This window comes from Watersipora subatra, chromosome 6 (genome assembly GCF_963576615.1).
Source record: "Watersipora subatra chromosome 6, tzWatSuba1.1, whole genome shotgun sequence".
NCBI classification, from domain to species: domain Eukaryota; kingdom Metazoa; phylum Bryozoa; class Gymnolaemata; order Cheilostomatida; family Watersiporidae; genus Watersipora; species Watersipora subatra.
This window is the reverse complement of record NC_088713.1, coordinates 16,449,911-16,467,400: the sequence shown is the minus strand read 5'-3', so window position 1 is coordinate 16,467,400 and position 17,490 is coordinate 16,449,911. Positions and strand designations below refer to the sequence as shown.

Genomic DNA, 17,490 nt, shown 5'->3' with positions numbered 1-17,490 from the left:
GCCACTGCTCCAAACACTGACAAAACTCTGCATTATGCCCTGATTTCCTCTACTACACAACTAATCACTGGGATTAGAAATCCTACTTATACATTAAGCTGTATGTAATATATTCACTTTATGTGATAATATTTCTGCTCTGTATTTTTTCAATCTTGTTTGACTCAAGATTCATTCTGAAATTTTCATGTTTTCTCTTTTTCCCATAATAACTCCCTCCCTAAGTACTATCTTTAACAGATGATTCCACATATGTATGTTCAATACTCAATCATGCAGCTATAATAAGTGATGTCAATTAGAGTTAAAATGGCAAAGCCTTATTCAAATTATAAAAAACGGTTTAAACCATAAAAACCGGCTCAACCCAAAAAACATGTTTTCTCGCTTTTTCATAAAAACCATGGTTTTTCCAACCCTGATTGCTTTTAGCTTGTTACAGGATGTTTAATAGGCTGAACGCCGATAAAATGAGCTCAAAAAAGCGCACATTTATCACAAGCTAGCATTGCTATTGAGGTCAGCTGTAAGCTAGGTTACGCCACAAAATTAACGATATACGCTATATAGCCAAGGCCTTCAAAATGACATCATTTTAGAGGAAAAATGCATAATAATCTCAAAACTGTTTGCAATTTTTTATTGAGGCAATAAATATGAAAAAATAGTGTAACCATAGTGATCAGCGTGGTTGATTTGCTATTTGAAATTTCTACTTAGGAGATTGTGGCAGTTACCGTTGAAGTTTGTTTTAGAATGATATTTCTGTTTGTTTTGATTCTGTGGTCTGTTCCTGTACTTAACCAAAATATAAAATATATTATGTTATAAGACCTTTTTAAACATATGTAAATACAACGAAGGCTAAATGGTGAATTTAACCAACTGAATCAAATACTACTCTGCAAAAGCCTCAAAGTTTCATCATCTGTGTTCAAATTAACTAGCCACACTATTTCAGGTCTCATCATTCTTGAATCTTTTTCATAATTATCTGAGTTAGGTGCACCAGCTGGCTGCAGCTCACTATTTTTGACCACTTTTTGGAAAACTTTAACAATTAATCTTGGTTATACCTTTGCCCACACATTCACAATCCTCTAGACTATGGTGCCATAACTTTTACTTGCACTCGGCTGGATATAGTTTAAACTGAGCTTCATAAGCATGTCACTTCATAAGCATGTCACTTCATAAGCATGTCACTTTATAAGCATGTCACTTCATAAGCATGTCACTTCATAAGCATGTCACTTCATAAGCATGTCACTTCATAAGCATGTCACTTCATAAGCATGTCACTTCATAAGCATGTCACTTCATAAGCATGTCACTTCATAAGCATGTCACTTCATAAGCATGTCACTTCATAAGCATGTCACTTCATAAGCATGTCACTTCATAAGCATGTCACTTCATAAGCATGTCACTTCATAAGCATGTCACTTCATAAGCATGTCACTTCATAAGCATGTCACTTCATAAGCATGTCACTTCATAAGCATGTCTCTTCATAAGCATGTCACTTCATAAGCATGTCACTTTACCAATGCTTAAGTGGCTTCTGAGAGCCATAACTAACAATTATCATCGTGCCATTATTATCCATAATTATATTATATTACACTATATTATCCGTAATTAACAAGATGTGCAACTGTTTCACTTATTAAATTGAGGTAAATCAGTGCTGTGGTGTATCAACCATTGCTACTGCTTTGTAAATATTTACTCAGATTAAAAAAATTCAACATGAACAGTTTGAGATAGCCATTCAGAGTAGATCTCCTGCCTTATAGCAGTTGACAAAACTTTTAATTCCTGCCAAACACATTAATATTCTAATTGTGATATGTTAGCCTTTTAGTTAAATTTTGACATAACCATTCCCCTTACTATAAATAATTGTTCTCCAACAGAGTAATATAGGAGCAATTTTTATGATTTATTTAGGTAATTGTAAATTTAGCAACTCAACCAGTATTGTAAACTTAAAATTGGCACGCAATGACAGACCAGTCATACTCACACCCTCTTTTCAAGTTTTTATCATTCTTTTGGAGTTAGAGCTTTGTATATTGTTGTTCTCATGTCAAATTGGTGTGCTTCAAGACCTGCACCAACACAGCGCACTCATGTTTTTATGTAAGCATGATAAGTGTTTGTTTATAACACTCATTGAATCAATCCAAATACTGTAATTATGTATGCTAAATTCGATGAACTACATGTATGTTTTTCAGGTCACTCCATCTAGCCAACAAAAGTCCTATGTCAAGTTTACTTTGATTGACTAACTCCATCTGTAAAGGTAAGTGTAGTCACATGCACATTAGAAATAAACATGGTTTGACATACTGAAGCTTTGTAGATTCCGTGAACAAAGACTCATGGGCAATGATACACTGTAGGTGCTCCTACAAGACAAATTTTCCATTGTAAGAATGTTTACGTCATAGGGAATTTACGTTAAAAAAACAAATAAGTACATGTAAATTGCCTAATCCATTCCAAGACTTTTCCAAACACACCGCTTTGGCCATGCAAAAAGAAAAATCTTTAATTAACTATTTAAATTTTTGGCTGTACCGTATTTTTGGCAGTTGTGTTGGTTTGCATCGACAACTTTCATTTTATGATCAATCTCCCTGGTTTTAAAGACCATGATTGCAGTAATTTTACAACAAGTTGATGGGAACTGCACATTTTCGACGTTCATGTACAATGATTTACCTTTTTTTCTAAACAGCAAAATATATTGTGCAAAGTTAGACTGATAACAAATATTTTTTTACATTTAAAATAAGGCAAAACAACAAAATATTTTCACTATAATGTGCAGTTTGACCTGTTCCATCACCTCTCTGTAACCAAGGGTCAAGGTTAGAATAAAATCTAACCTTTGATGATATTCAAACTCGTGTTCAGATTGTTAGCTGACGCTGTGACACCAATTGATCGCTTTTGTATTTATGAACAATTGCGCAGCTGTATGTAGAACTAGAATGTAGCGAAAGTCATATATGAAAGATATAATGCGACACGCCTAGCGTTTTTTCTTCTGCAAAGGCGGCGAGATAAACTAACATTCAAATCAAATTGGAAAACTCACCCGGCTTTTTTGGTGAAACTGAATTCTAAGAACTCTAGCTAAGCAGCTAAATTACTGAGTTACCTATATGTGAATATGCAATTTTTGGAAATCAACTGCCTTCGTTCATCATTCTGGTAGTTGCCTATATGCTGCAATCGTAAGTAGTTGTTAGAAGAAACTGCTATGATGTAAGGTAGAGTAAGATGCTGTGTTATGTCATCCTTTCTATTATTTCATGCCTCTCTAACATCAGGCCATTGTTTAGGCTGTTGTGGAACTACTGATATAGTTGGTTATAAATAATTTCACTGCATTCTTATCTAGAAACTTGGTAGTATTAACGTACGGCCACACGTACTAGTTTTTTTGATGGTTCTGACCGACATCATTAAATAAACAAAAAACACAGAATTATTCGGCAAAAATTGACAGAATTATCTTAGCTCTGCATGCCTACCAAAATTATGGGTGAAACACTTTTAATTGGCTAAACAAATTATTAGCGAGCGCGATTTTAGCAGTTTTTGTAATTGGTATAGTCCAAGACACGTGTTATGCCATACAATAGAAGTAGAAGTGCAATTCAACATAGTACACACGATGCAACCGCTTACATTGCGTTATTGTTGGTTAGCGAGCGCGATTCTAGCAGCTTCTGCAATTTATATAGTTTGAGGCACACAACACGACACACAAGAAAAAAATGACGGCAATTTGCCATAGCAAATACGATGCAACTGACTTGAATGCGCTAAAGATGACAACTATTTCTTTGACGAAACTTTTGCTGCTAAATAGGAAATTGTTATTATTAAAAAAGAAATGACTTGTAGCCATGGTGTCCGAACGATCAAAACAACAATAGCGCAATCTAAGCAGTTGCATTGTATGTATTATGTTGAATTGCACTGGTACTTTTATTATGTGTCGTGATACGTGTCTTGGAGTATAGCAATTGCAAAAGCTGCTGAAATCGCGCTCGCTAACAATTTGTTTAGCCAAATAAAAGCCTTTTGTCAATGATTTCAGTGGAGATGCACAGCTCAGGTAAATCTGTAAGTTTTGGCTGAATAATTCTCTGTTTTTCGTTCATTTCGTGATTTTGGTCAAAGCCAACGAAAAAATAGTTACGTTTGGTTGTATCTATAAAGGGCTGCTTGAGAGTTAAGTAAAATCAATAAGGAATTCAAACTGATTAATGGTCTAAGTTTTTCTATAGCTGAAACTATTGGTTTGCTCAAACTGAATTGAGGACGGTCTCATTTGTAGTAATGTGAAGGCAGTCTTATGACTGTGCAATTTTATTCTCAATGCTCGAATAAAAGGCCATTATTTTATTTATTGGTATCAATGCTTGATTTCTTTTTGCTTAGTTAACATAGACGTTTGCTTGTACATTTCTATCTTGTTTGTGCTAATGGTATAACACAATGATAGTCTATGACCCTATAGAGCATGTTACCAGTAATGCAGTTTAAAACTGAATAACTAGTAGAAATGTCAAACAATTTTTCTAGTAAGTCTATGAGCTTTAACGTTGTGAATGCTGTCAGTTGTTCAACATTTGTAATTGCTATTTATCATAACCATATAAGTTAGTATTAGGACTAGTAGGTATTCACTCTTGTGCTTTTGTTCTGGTTGGCTAGATGATTGTTAGCAAACAAGTATTGTAACTAACTAACAAGTTACCAAAGCAATGCAATTTGATTTACAATAAATATGTGGTCGGCCACAAACTACATGTAGGTAACACCAAAATTCAAAATTCTATTCAAGCTAGCTGTGTTTCTCCAATAATGAGAGTTGCCTGCCACTTGCTATCAGCCTTGCACATTGCCCATGGATAATTTGAGTAAGCCTATTAATAAGAGCTAGTTTCTCTGTGATGTTATGCCATCACCTTGCGTAGTAACGGAAAGAAAGACGTAGCCTATTTGCTCCCATATAGGACATACATCGCTTAGCAAATCTATTGATCTCTGTGGTCAAAGTGGTACGGTGTTGTACTGGCAAATGGGAAGGTCTGAGATCATATCATCTTTGGTACGGATTCTTTATTCCAATATTTCAATAGCTACTGCTTACCACTCAAGTATATTAAGCAATAATGATAATGCATCCACACAATAATCTTACTAATTACACTTTCAATAATTTTCCAACCAGCAAGTATGATTGGAAAATTTTATTAAATGAACTTTAATGAAATTTCAAGAAAAAATAAGCCCCTTCATTTTGGTCGGGTAGAAAAATGGCATCTCTAAACCTAGCTTTCTATACCGCTATAATTTCTTTATAAGTCAAACATAGATAATTGTTTACAAAACTATTTACTCCTATTATTTTGTTGTCAGCTTCTAAGCATTGAAGGAGGCATAAACTAAAATTGTTACACATACTTTTTATATTGTGCAAAGGAACTCACATGTAATGGCTTTTTTACTCAAAAATTGACTACAAATTGAAAAATAAAATTCAATACTACAGAATTCATAATAATTAGGGAGTTGATAACGATTTACATGATGAATGTCTTTGTGCTTGCAGTAAACAAAAACTAACACTATTCAGGGCTATGGCCAGCAAAGTGCCTGACTCAAGTTCCTCTGATGACTCAGATGGCACAGAAAATGAATTTCTAGGTAATGTGCTTTGGAAGACATCATATTGACCTTGATTAATGCTCAGTTGTCGATGGGAAATCATCCGTTATTAATTAACAACTTTAGAAAGAAGTGCTTACCTCTACCGACTGAGAATGGACAGCAACTATCTCCATTTAGCTAGAGCTCTAGAAGTTTAAAAGAATCGATATCTTCAATAGATTAAGTGTTGTTCATAAATCATAAGCTAGCCAAATCATTTAACTATTAAAGAAGCAATTATTGATACCCAAAATGATGCATCTATGATAAAGCATGAAAATAGCTCAAGTATGAAGTGACGGTTGAACTTGAGAGAACTTTTCATTGAGTTGATTACTGCAAAATTAATAAAGTGAGGTCCTGAGAGAAAAAAACTCGGTCTTTCCATTGTTCAAGGTCTGTTGGAAGATTTTGGTAACTTTTTAAGTTTAATTTTCTCCCTCAGACTATAGTGAGATTTGACTAATACCAAGCGCACAAACATATACTACTTAAAAAATTTCATCCAGTCATTTAGCATAGATTCAATAGAACATTTCCAGCTTTTGTTTCATTTGTATTTTGAGTCAGTCAACATTTTTAACCAAAAGCTAAACTGTTGTTTTTTGCATTATATGTGAATATTTCACTGCTAAATGCGATGTGAACAACATGCCAAAAGTAGTTTTGATTTGCTTAAAATAGAGCGTGACAATTTATGAGCATATTACCTATATTTGGTTATTTTTAGATAAACTTGCAACTGGAATATTTTGTTTCTTAAAATTAAAATATCGTATAACGATTCAATTGTTCTATCAATCTGATATTGTTTAAGCACAAGGCAGACGCAGCCCAAATTTCGAGCTAGGTCTAGCCCAAAGTATTAATACTTTACTTTGGGCATAGCCAGGCTAGACCAATGTCAGTTTTGTGTCATGATCCTTTTTAAAACTAACTATGTATCTTTTACTATGTATTGCATAACCATTCTGAAGGAATACTGGCTATGAAGCAAATAACAAAAAGTAATTTGTTTTATGGTAGTTGTTATTGAACTCTTTTACGGCAGAACTTTTTTCTTGTTTATGAGGAAATCATTTATGTCGGCATTCATGCTGTATAAAAAAGTTGCTATAAATTGTATATGGTGACGTGACTTATTTTTTATAATCTTCTAGAATCTCTTTGCTCAAGCGTAGTTCGAACTTCTACTACCATACTTTTTGGACTATAAACCGCACCCCTATATAAGCCGCATCTGCTTTATTTTCCAAAAAACGATGATAAAACAACACATAGGCCGCACCTTTGTATAGGCCGCAGAACTCAGGAAGGTGCTTTTTAACGCGGCAGCAACTTTTCTGTTTAAAACGGAGCAGTGCCTAACGACACTGTTTCGTATTAACCGACGCTTTTTAACCTGTCTAACGGAACAGTACCGTTAGGAATGATTTCGTATCTTCTTTCACTGCTAAAGGCGCACTAACCAGAGATTCTGGTTAATGCGCCCTAGCGGTAAAAGAAAAAGCCACAGAATAGCCGCACTCTTCTATAAAGCCGCATGGCTCAAATCGTCAGAAAAAAGTAGCGGCTAATAGTCTGAAAAGTACTGTAATTACACCAACGCAAAAATTTGATTGTTTTTAAAAATTGACTTCTTAGCTCAACTTTAACTTTTAATCGATATTAGAAACCACTGCTGCCTTCAATCTCTGTTTAGTTCTAGAGGACACAAAAATACTCTATTCATGAAACTTGAATTGACAATTATTTTATCTTTTCTACAGTACAAGTACTTGAGACACTCTCAATCGATGATGACCAGAGTGGGGTTGCTCCTTTTGAAGAACTCTTGCATGACTGTATGATTGAAAGTAAGTAGCAATGTTTAATAGCTTGATTTAGTTTGAGGCAAATTATATGTTTTACATCATTTTGCTATCTCTATGGTAACAATGGAGGTATTAGTGGCTTTGATTATCAAAGTATTGCTAAGCTGCCTTTATATGTACAAGGAACAGCATCAATCGATAGTTTATATTGAAGACAATAAGAAATTCTGTAAGGTTTAGAAATAGTAGACAACCTATTAAAGCTTTAGGCCTAAACACCATTTGAGAGTAGTGTTCTTAGTTTGAATGTTTTGAATACTCGGTAGCCATAAGTAACCAAACAATACTGCCAAACAACTAACTTGAGTGATGTTTGTAGTTAATGGTTATGATAAAATTGACCAAGTGTTTTTATATAAACTTCTGAGAAAGAATGATAGTTTGAATCATAAAGTTGATAGTTTGAGTTTGAATCAATTTTTTGAATAGAAGAATGTTTAATGATTTACAGAGCAATCTGTCTAATTGAAAACAAAAAATCATCTATCAAGAAGCCTCTGCTTATATGTAATTAATTTTGTAAACCAATATGTAGGTAGAATATTTGGTAAGCAGAGACTGATTTTATCATATAATTGCTTCAACTGTTCCGATCCTCTACAAAACTAGGATAAAACATTTATATAAATTATAAATTATAAAAACTGTTTGTAAAGATTAAAACGCGAAATATATACATGTTAAAATTATAGTTTCACAGAATATTTGGGAAAATTCTTCTTGAAAAGAACTGAAATAGCTAAAAGACTTTGAATGGTTTGCTTGTTTGCTCACCGTGGTCATTGACCAACTATATGAAACCAAGAAACTTACAGAACATTGGAGAATTGCAATTACCAGAAAAAAGTGTTGAATTATTGTCTTGGATTTGTTTTGGTCTAAAAGAAATAGATTTGAGCACGTTTTCAGAAAAAACATTTTTACATTAACACATGCTAAATATACATCAGTTCGCTAAAACATAGTTTTCCTACAGTATGTGATACAGGGTAGCTCTATACTAAAAATGATCACAGATAAACCACTTGCAGTTTACTGACCTTTGTACGCAAAAGGTCAAAAAGCAACTAAGTGAGGCTCGTTCGAAGTTGTACTCGAGGGTAACAAGCAAGCCAAAGAACAATACAAAGTGGTCAAAGTATGAAAGGCTTTCTCCCTTTTGTATCAATAAATATCTTAAACAAGTTAAAGCAAAGTTTCTTCCAAAATACATTTTCCCACAACTAAACACGAGCAAAGCGATTGTTTGGGAGCTTTATGATAAATGTATATGTGCACACAACTCACGAAAATTATTCATGAACGGCCTTCCCAAACCCTTGTGCCCAAATCTCATCAACAAATTTAGCCATTTTTCTATGAAGTCGTTTAAGTATAATAACGATACAAAACACATATAAACCTATTTAAATATGTTACCAAGTCTATGAAATTTGTAGACAATATCCTAAAACTAACCCATCTGATTGGATTATACATAAATAGACAGATTAATTTGGCCTAAAATCGCCATTAAAACTTGAAAAATCTTTTTTAATCAAAATTAAGACCGGCCAACAAAACGTTGATAAGGCCGTGCGACAGAGACTAGAACCATCAAGTCGTGCGCATTTCACAAGAGAAAAACATGCACATTTCACCCGTCTATGGCATTGTCCAATTGCTGAAGGTTTCTGTAATTAACGTAGAAGTACTGAAAAGTAATCATTTCTTTTTTGCCGATTTCAAAGTAACTGACATTTTGGACACTTATAATGAGTACTTTGGTATTCCAAATGATGTCCAAAGCACTAAAAGTGAAGGAAATGACGATGATATTTTTCTAATGATTCTTATAAGATTATTACAATATTTAACTATAAGAATAATTGTTCGATTTTATAAGATTATTATAAGATTTAATTATAAGAATAATCATTCGAGTTTACAAGATCGAAGTATATAGTGATCGATGTTGCGCAATATGTTACTGTTATTATTTTTCTAAAGATTTCGTTGATGATGCTACGGCTGTGCCCAATTTCGCGGTACTGCCAAACCATTTTTAATATCTGCCAAATAAAGTTATAGGCCTACACTTTCTTCTAGATATACAGCTATTTCAATGACAACCAACTAAAATCTGTTTAGATTTTTAAATTCACCATAACTTTTTGAACGAAAATTCAAAAATTTAGATAAATATCACAACTTCTTGATATTGGTTGCTATGACGTTTTGAAATGTGAACAAAGTTGTCCATTGGTTTTCGTTTCTCAAACTTTAACACTAGTTTTTTTCGAACTATGTTTTCGCACTAATGGTAAACATACATTCAGTTTATTGACCGTAAAATGTGCTGTAATTAAGCTGGAATCAAATTTTTTTTGCAAAATAACTGAGAATTTGCTCCTTCTGCTAGTGTAGATAACTCTAAATCTCACACACCCAACTTAACCATGGTTTCTGTGATCATAACACGTTTCTTCACTTTGGTTACCGATCGCTGTCAAAACCATTCTGCATTCAACACAACCAACTTTCAAACTGTATATATTACACAGCAGCTTGCCAATTTACTTCTAATATTGCATTTCTCCTATTGCAGAGGAAAGATACAAACATATAATATTTTCCTTTCATTATTGCTGTTTGTTGTTCATAATGACGCTGACACCCAGTACCTTACAGCTACCATTGCAGCTACTATTGCAGTTATCCTATTGCACTGCAGTGCCATTTGACTGCTAATATTGCATTTCTCAGCCAGCAGTACCCTTTCTTTTTTTCAATATCACTTTGGTCATGGGCTGTATGACAGGTGGATTTTTAGTGTAATTTCAAAACTTCTTATGGAAAGTCTTTTGTAAGTAGAGATACTATAATATGACAACAATTATATCATTAGCTAGGTTCATTTTTCATACAATTCTGTTTATTGATTTAGTTGGTTTATCACAAAAAGAGGTATAAACATGACAGAGCCTATGCTTTCTGCTACCATAGATACAGGAGTGACTAGTTATTGTTCATCAGAGTAATTTACTATTGAAATGAGTTATAAGGTTTGTGTTTATTTGCTCGAGCTGTAGTCTATGTATGTCTACGATAGGCAAGTATGATTGCTGTTTTATGGTAGTATGTCATCACCTACATGCCGTAAACGGTTTATTTAAACACCATGGGGCGCTATTTATTTTATTCTTTGGCATTATCAATGATTTGAATTGTTTGATTTTTCAGTACAAACTCTTCAATGGTTTTTGGGTTTACCTAAATACTGAATTGATATTTCTCCATGTTTTTATTAAAGTTCCGTCCTTCAATTTAGTGAGTTTTTTTCTGTTGCAGCATAAGCTTTCTAGCATATGTGAATTGGGATCATCTACCGCATGGCATAGCCTTGGATACTACAAAAACTTTATTTCATTGCCATGGTGCTCTATTTTTTGACTCTTTCTTTTATGCGTCACTTTATTAGAGGTGACGATAAAATAAAAGGTAGAATTCTATTTTTCAAACATTTTACCAGAATTTTGAGAAGATAAATTTAACCCTTTCATGGGCAAATCGAAGGTTGCTTATATTTTGCGCTCACTTTCAAGCATTGCGACATCAGCTCTGTTAGACTAAAAACAGTTACTACTTTACCTCAAACTTGTCAACGATTCCTAAATAAATATTCATTGAGAAGCCATTACCTCTCTCTACTAGTTGAAATTTATTGCTTGCAAATATATGGAGCTTACATAATTTTTATTTTCGCCTAAATTTAATCAGTCAACGATATGTTTCCTACAGTATGCAGCCAAAACTGTTTTTTATGTACAATAGAATGACTAATTTTAAATTGAGTTTAGGTTACTGCAAATATGTTATCAAATAATATTCTATAAAGCTGCTAATTTATAAGTTTTACATTAGTAATCTGTCCAATGCTGCAAATATATATCCAAAAAGTGCATGAGCATGCCATAATTAAAATACATGTAGAAACAGACGTTAAAATCTTTGAAACTAACGTTATTGCATCATTTGCATAATTCAATTTTTTATTGAAGAAAGGTAATAAAACTTTTCATGCTTAGCCTTTATTACATGCGTTTACATGCCTTTTTTACATAAGTTCTGTGTTACGACCATCTTCAGCTTCAAATAATCCTAAATGAATTTAAATAAAGATAGGTTTGTTTGCTTCATTGAATTATTGCTGTTAAAAATTGCATTCTATAAAGCTAAATCAATAGTGTGTTCGCAATTAACATTTTAACCATAGCAGTTAATCTGTGATTAGCTGCTATTATTTTACTTTTAATAATCTCATAACAATATCAATTTACTTTTTCATTTAATTCAGCCTTTCTACAGAGAAGTAATGCTTATGAAAATGACATTCATTTAATAAACAAATCTGTAATACCTCAATAAATATTTCAGAGGACAATTCTTAAAATCATGAAATGAAATATGTAAGTTGTTTCAGCTGTTGGTTTAGATTGTTTTTCATGGTAACTAAAACTGAGAGATATTCAGTTTAATTTAATTTGATGGCTAAAATGAGGTAACTGAAGCCTTGTTAAACATCTGCAAAAACACATAACTAGACCATGTCTATCAGATGTATTATAAACCAGTTGTTATGGTACAAAACATTGAAGGGCTACTCTTTATGCCAGCTCCAAACGTTTAAAATGCTATATCAGGTTTTTTTAAAGCTAAAGCATATTTATTTGATTCAATTGTAGCTGGCAATAACATATGACTTAAAGGTTGACTTGCAATAAAATTCACATTACAGTTATTTGGTATCAAAAGATTCGCCATGTCTTACTCTGTTGTGGTGTAGGTGCCAAATATGTGGGAATGTGATTACAAGCTCTTAAAAGCTCAAAAACGAAGAGAACATCGCAGCCACACGAGACCGCCGTAGTTTGAATTCGTTTTCCAAAACGGCTAAAATGTGACGTATGTGTGCGAGATAGTTTATGTTTACACTTTCATGCATCTTTATTCGTCGAAATATTTTCACAAATATACTTAACGCTTGCAATAAAAACCATGTCTACTGTTCTTACGCGTCTATTTTATTGGCATCGTAATGCTGCAACTTTGAGCACTGATATCTCAAAACCTAGCATAAAAATATATTTAATTTTTTAAGCTTAGCTTGAACGATTGCATATCATCCTCTGATAAACATGATGAGCCTTTTGGTCCGCTATGATGGTCGAAAAATGTTGTAGAAATTGTTCGCGCCATATGGCGGGAATTGTAAGTCACATGATCAGATAATGTTAGTTTCAGTTCAAAGTTTGATCTATCGCAAATAGCGGACACGCTTTCTCGTATTAATTTTGTTAATTTCAATTCATCATAATGTCTAACATGCCACATTGTGTTTGTGCAGCTGCCAAGCTGAGAAGCACCTTTTTTCTTGGCCAAGAGCAAAGAAAAGACCAGACCTTCACCCGGCGTGGAGCAACAGGGTGAAGCTGGATGTGACAAACTTTATTTATTCGCCTGCTTACTCTTACCTTTGTTTTCACCATTTCAAAGACGACATGTTTTCTAACTTGTTTGCATACTCCACATGTCACCAAAGCACGTGAGTAATTTATTTTATGAACTACTTGTATTAGTAGTAGTAACTCGGGTTATTTTTTAGTATTCTCCTAATACTACTGTATTAATCTACATGTATATTTAATATTACAATATTAATGTCATTTAATTGTAATATGATATTATTAGTATTTTATCTTTTTATACACGTGTATTATTCTTATTATAGTAACACAACTAATTCATACTGCATATCTATCTGTAAAACGTAATATATTAATTTATAATTGATAAAATTATGTTATAAGTTTCACGATTAAATTCGCCAAATTTCTTTACCCCACTCACTTATAGATATGTTATATAAAATAGTTATTGCCATTTTCTGGTATCATCGTTAATAGCATATTAATATTATTAGATGATTATTATTAGTATTAGATGATGAAAAGTTTATGCCAACCACTGAAGACTGGGAAGAGTTTTAGCGCTATGTTGGCCAGCGTCAAACGCTCTCCAATTACATGTAAGATAGAGCTCAACTTAACCAAACTTGACAAAATATAAAGAATATCCATAGAGTTATTACTCACATTTTTATGTTTACAATATCATGGATTCTGATAAGGTTTTGTAAAATCTGTGTCATGATTGCATGGCTATATATTTATTCATTTTCTGATCAAGCAAATATGATATAATAACAGGAAATGATGTTGTACAAATCTTATTGCAAGTCAACTATTGTGTTGTGATTTCAGACGCGAATCCTGCTTCAAAGAGGAGAAAATAACAATAAGTGTGACAGCACTCCAGCGACTATTTTACTGTCCCGCCTGCGCCCTCCCCTGCTCATTCACGATGGTGCGAGAAAGTGGATGGGTAGAGTTCAAGGTTTCATGTGCCTCCTGTCACCAATCGTACACTTGGGAAACAACTGCCAGGGTGAACAGAGCTCACGTCATCAACCCCCTGCTGGCAGCTACATCACTCTTTTCTGGCGGATGCCTTACGCAGAACCCCTGTTTTCTGTCGCTCCTGAACATCGCGATACCAAGCCACAGCATTTGCCTCTACCAACAAAGAGAATACTTACATGGTGTGAGTGTTAATATTTACCCATAAACTTGGAAAATGTGAGTAAAAGCTTGGCACACTAATTGAATCATGACATTTAGAAACAATTTTTTTCTTAAAATGAAAATATGTCATCCTTCAAGCGAAATATATTATAATTTAAAATGCTGATTCTTCATCATAATATAGCACAAAAAGGGGAAGAGGATTCTACATTCTTATACTAATGATAATGATACAAATTAATCTTGTATAATGAAGTTTTACAATATTTTACAGTGTATTGCTGAGTAGTATACCCTGCATAACGAGGGATTGATGGCAGCAATCGATTGGGAGCTTGATTTAGCAGGTGATGGTAGATGCGATAGTCCGGGGCATTGCGCACTATACGGGGCCTACACTATGATGGATCAGAGCTGCGGTTTAATAGTCAGCAGCCATCTTGTCGAGGTAAAACTTTGACAGTTTTTACTTCACAGCCTGACAAAAACCCAAATTTTTTAGTAGTTATCAATACATAAACATGAAGTTGCTGATCTAGCTAAATAATTCATTCAAATAATGTGAACGTGATTGTTGGTTGTAACTTTCTTTACTTTGCAGTCAACGGAGACCACCAGCTTTAACGCCATGGCGCTGGAAGGCTTCAAGCGATGCCAGTCCGATCTAATTTTCCACAGCCTGAGAGTGAGGTCCATTACAACGGATGTTGTTACAAAGGTTGTGTGCATACCGCAAGCTTGTGTTTTGGCTTATGCCGCAAATTGGTCGCAGTGAGCGACGGCCTCTATCTGCCTGCTTGGTGTCTAAGATTCGGGCTCTTTTCCCACCAACAAATGATGAAGAAGAGTTTGCAGACTTGCAAACAAGATTTGCGGCATAAGCCAAAACAGAAGATTGCGGTATGCACACAACCTTTTCCGAGCATTTGGCGATGGCTCTCCAAATGGGAATAGATTATCTACCAAAACAATTATTGTAAAACAATAATTGCTGATCATCAAAATAATCTCGATCTTTATATAATAAAATCATAAAACTAATACACTCTCTACTATAGTAAGTGTACAAGCCAAATATAACAGTTCTCCTTGTGGTCCACGAGTTCAGAATATGTGTGTTCAACCAATGCATTAAATGTGTAACACAAGAATTGTAGATCATGCTTGACACATTAGCATAGCTTTGGTGTTGTTGGCATTAAATGAAAATCCAACTCACTATGATATCACAAGTAATTATTCCACCGCAACTCAAGGGGTGCAGGCGCCACAAGTTCGTCCACACCAGGATGCATACACAGGCATTCATGCTCCCGCGGTCATGGAGACGATGCGCAAACTCAGCATCATGGCAGCACAAAAATTCAGGAAGAGATGGCATGTCTTGACAGTGCTTGCAGACACACCACTCTGTAGCCGGTGGTATTAGCTCCTAAAGAAATGAACAGATATGTCTATGCAACCATAGCTAATACATCAAGTCGATGTTATCCAACAGTATATTGGTGCAGCACTAGATTTAAATATTAAAATTGTTAATGTTGTCATTCGAGAAAAATCTGTAATTATTTTTTCGCAATATGAAGCGATAATTATCATCATTAAAATCATATATATAATAATATTCGTTCTATTACTCTCTAGCTAAAACTATTAGGTACTACTAGCTAGCTTGGCACATAAGAGTTGGTTAGTGGCAGTGCTTACTTGCTGGGAGGTTTGATTCTGTTGAGGGTCTTCTTCAGATAGAGCATCAGACTCGAAACGCCAGTGTCTTAACTCTTCAGAATTTGATTTATGATCGCAACTCGGACATGTACACGTACGTTGAATTGTAGGACGGAATGGCCAAGCTGAAACTGTAAAGTAGCGAGCATCTATATTTGATACGGGTCTTAGGTAAAACCCGAAGTGTGTGTCATGAACTATTGCTACGATAAGTTTTATATTGAGCTTTTTATTGGCCTTTCAATTCACGCAAGAACATCACGTGACAAGACAATAACCAAACTCCGCGGATACGTCATCGAAATCAAGAGATTCCAATCTACGGCGGCTTTTCGTTTTTGAGCTTTTAAGAGCTTGTAATCACATTTCCACATATTTGGCACTTACCACACAACAGAGTAAGACATGGCGAATCTTTTCATACCAAATAGCTGTAATGTGAATTTTGTTGCAAGTCAACTTTTAAACAAGATCTTCCTTAAAAAATTTGCCCATAAGCTTTTGGTAGGTAAGCTGCTTGCAGTTGAGCCATGAATTGCGAATTTAAATTTTTCCAGATACTGCAATCATATCTCCAATAATTTGCCTAATTAAAATTAATTTATTGTGTATCAATCACTCTAGCACTTTGAAACAACACTAAAACACAGCAAAGCTGTACTATAACAAGGGTCTTAAGCATCTGTTCATCCGCTAGCAGTCACACTGCAAGTGTTCGAGAAAATATAGGATGGCATAAGAATCAAACCAAGATACAATGTACTTTGATTACCATTTAAGTGGCTATCCGCACTACACACCATTTTTCAAAACTTAAGATTACTTGTACACATAGTTGTTACGTATGATAATCTGTTGGAACGCACAACATTTCAAAATCTCTTGTCAAAGGCTTTTTAGACTGGTCTCTTGAGTTTGTCTGAAGTCAAAGAGGAAGGAAAGGCAATTGACGTGCAACAGAAATCATTTTACAAAATTGTGCTTGAGATATGTAGTTATTTGATAATAAAAAACAATAATATAAATATTATTTGATAATAACAACCACACATAAAATACTGCATAATTAGGTTTAATTGTTGCGAGAAACCTGTTCAAGCTGCCAACTGTATTGAACCACTTATTATTGCAAATTGCACCATGGAGATTGATTCAAGAAAGCTGCTATAACTCACCTCCAACTTGGTGTAGATTCATCAATAAATATCAACTGGGAAAATGAAAAAATTTCTAGAAGTAAACTGTTCTATTGTTTGCAATCAACTAAAAATATTTGGCTGTCTGTGCTCCCAATGCTTTACACTTCCAGCTTGTGTTTCATCATTTTAAGTTTTAAAGCAAACTTATATTTTGAAACTATAAATAACAATGTTGAACAAAGGTTCATTGCACCCATTGACATTTCTGCAGCAGTTTGAAACCATAACTAGCTTTTTATATGCTACAAATTGTACATCATGTGCCTCAATCTCTCAAAAGCTTTTTTTAAATAACCGCAATGATGCCATGAAGATGTGCGTTAT

At 34.1% G+C, this 17,490-nt stretch overlaps 1 protein-coding gene across 1 annotated transcript in view; it reads left to right on the top strand.

Annotated features, from left to right (window-relative positions):
* The first annotated feature begins 5,672 nt into the window (after nt 1–5,672).
* The window catches only part of LOC137398754 (uncharacterized), a 98,024-nt gene continuing 86,206 nt past the window's right edge, over nt 5,673–17,490 (top strand). Inside the window, exons 1-5 of the mRNA XM_068084939.1 lie at nt 5,673–5,739; nt 7,512–7,598; nt 13,003–13,081; nt 13,919–14,039; nt 14,841–15,010. Coding sequence (XP_067941040.1) covers nt 5,673–5,739; nt 7,512–7,598; nt 13,003–13,081; nt 13,919–14,039; nt 14,841–15,010 — 524 coding nt within the window. The remainder of the gene's footprint in view (nt 5,740–7,511; nt 7,599–13,002; nt 13,082–13,918; nt 14,040–14,840; nt 15,011–17,490) is intronic.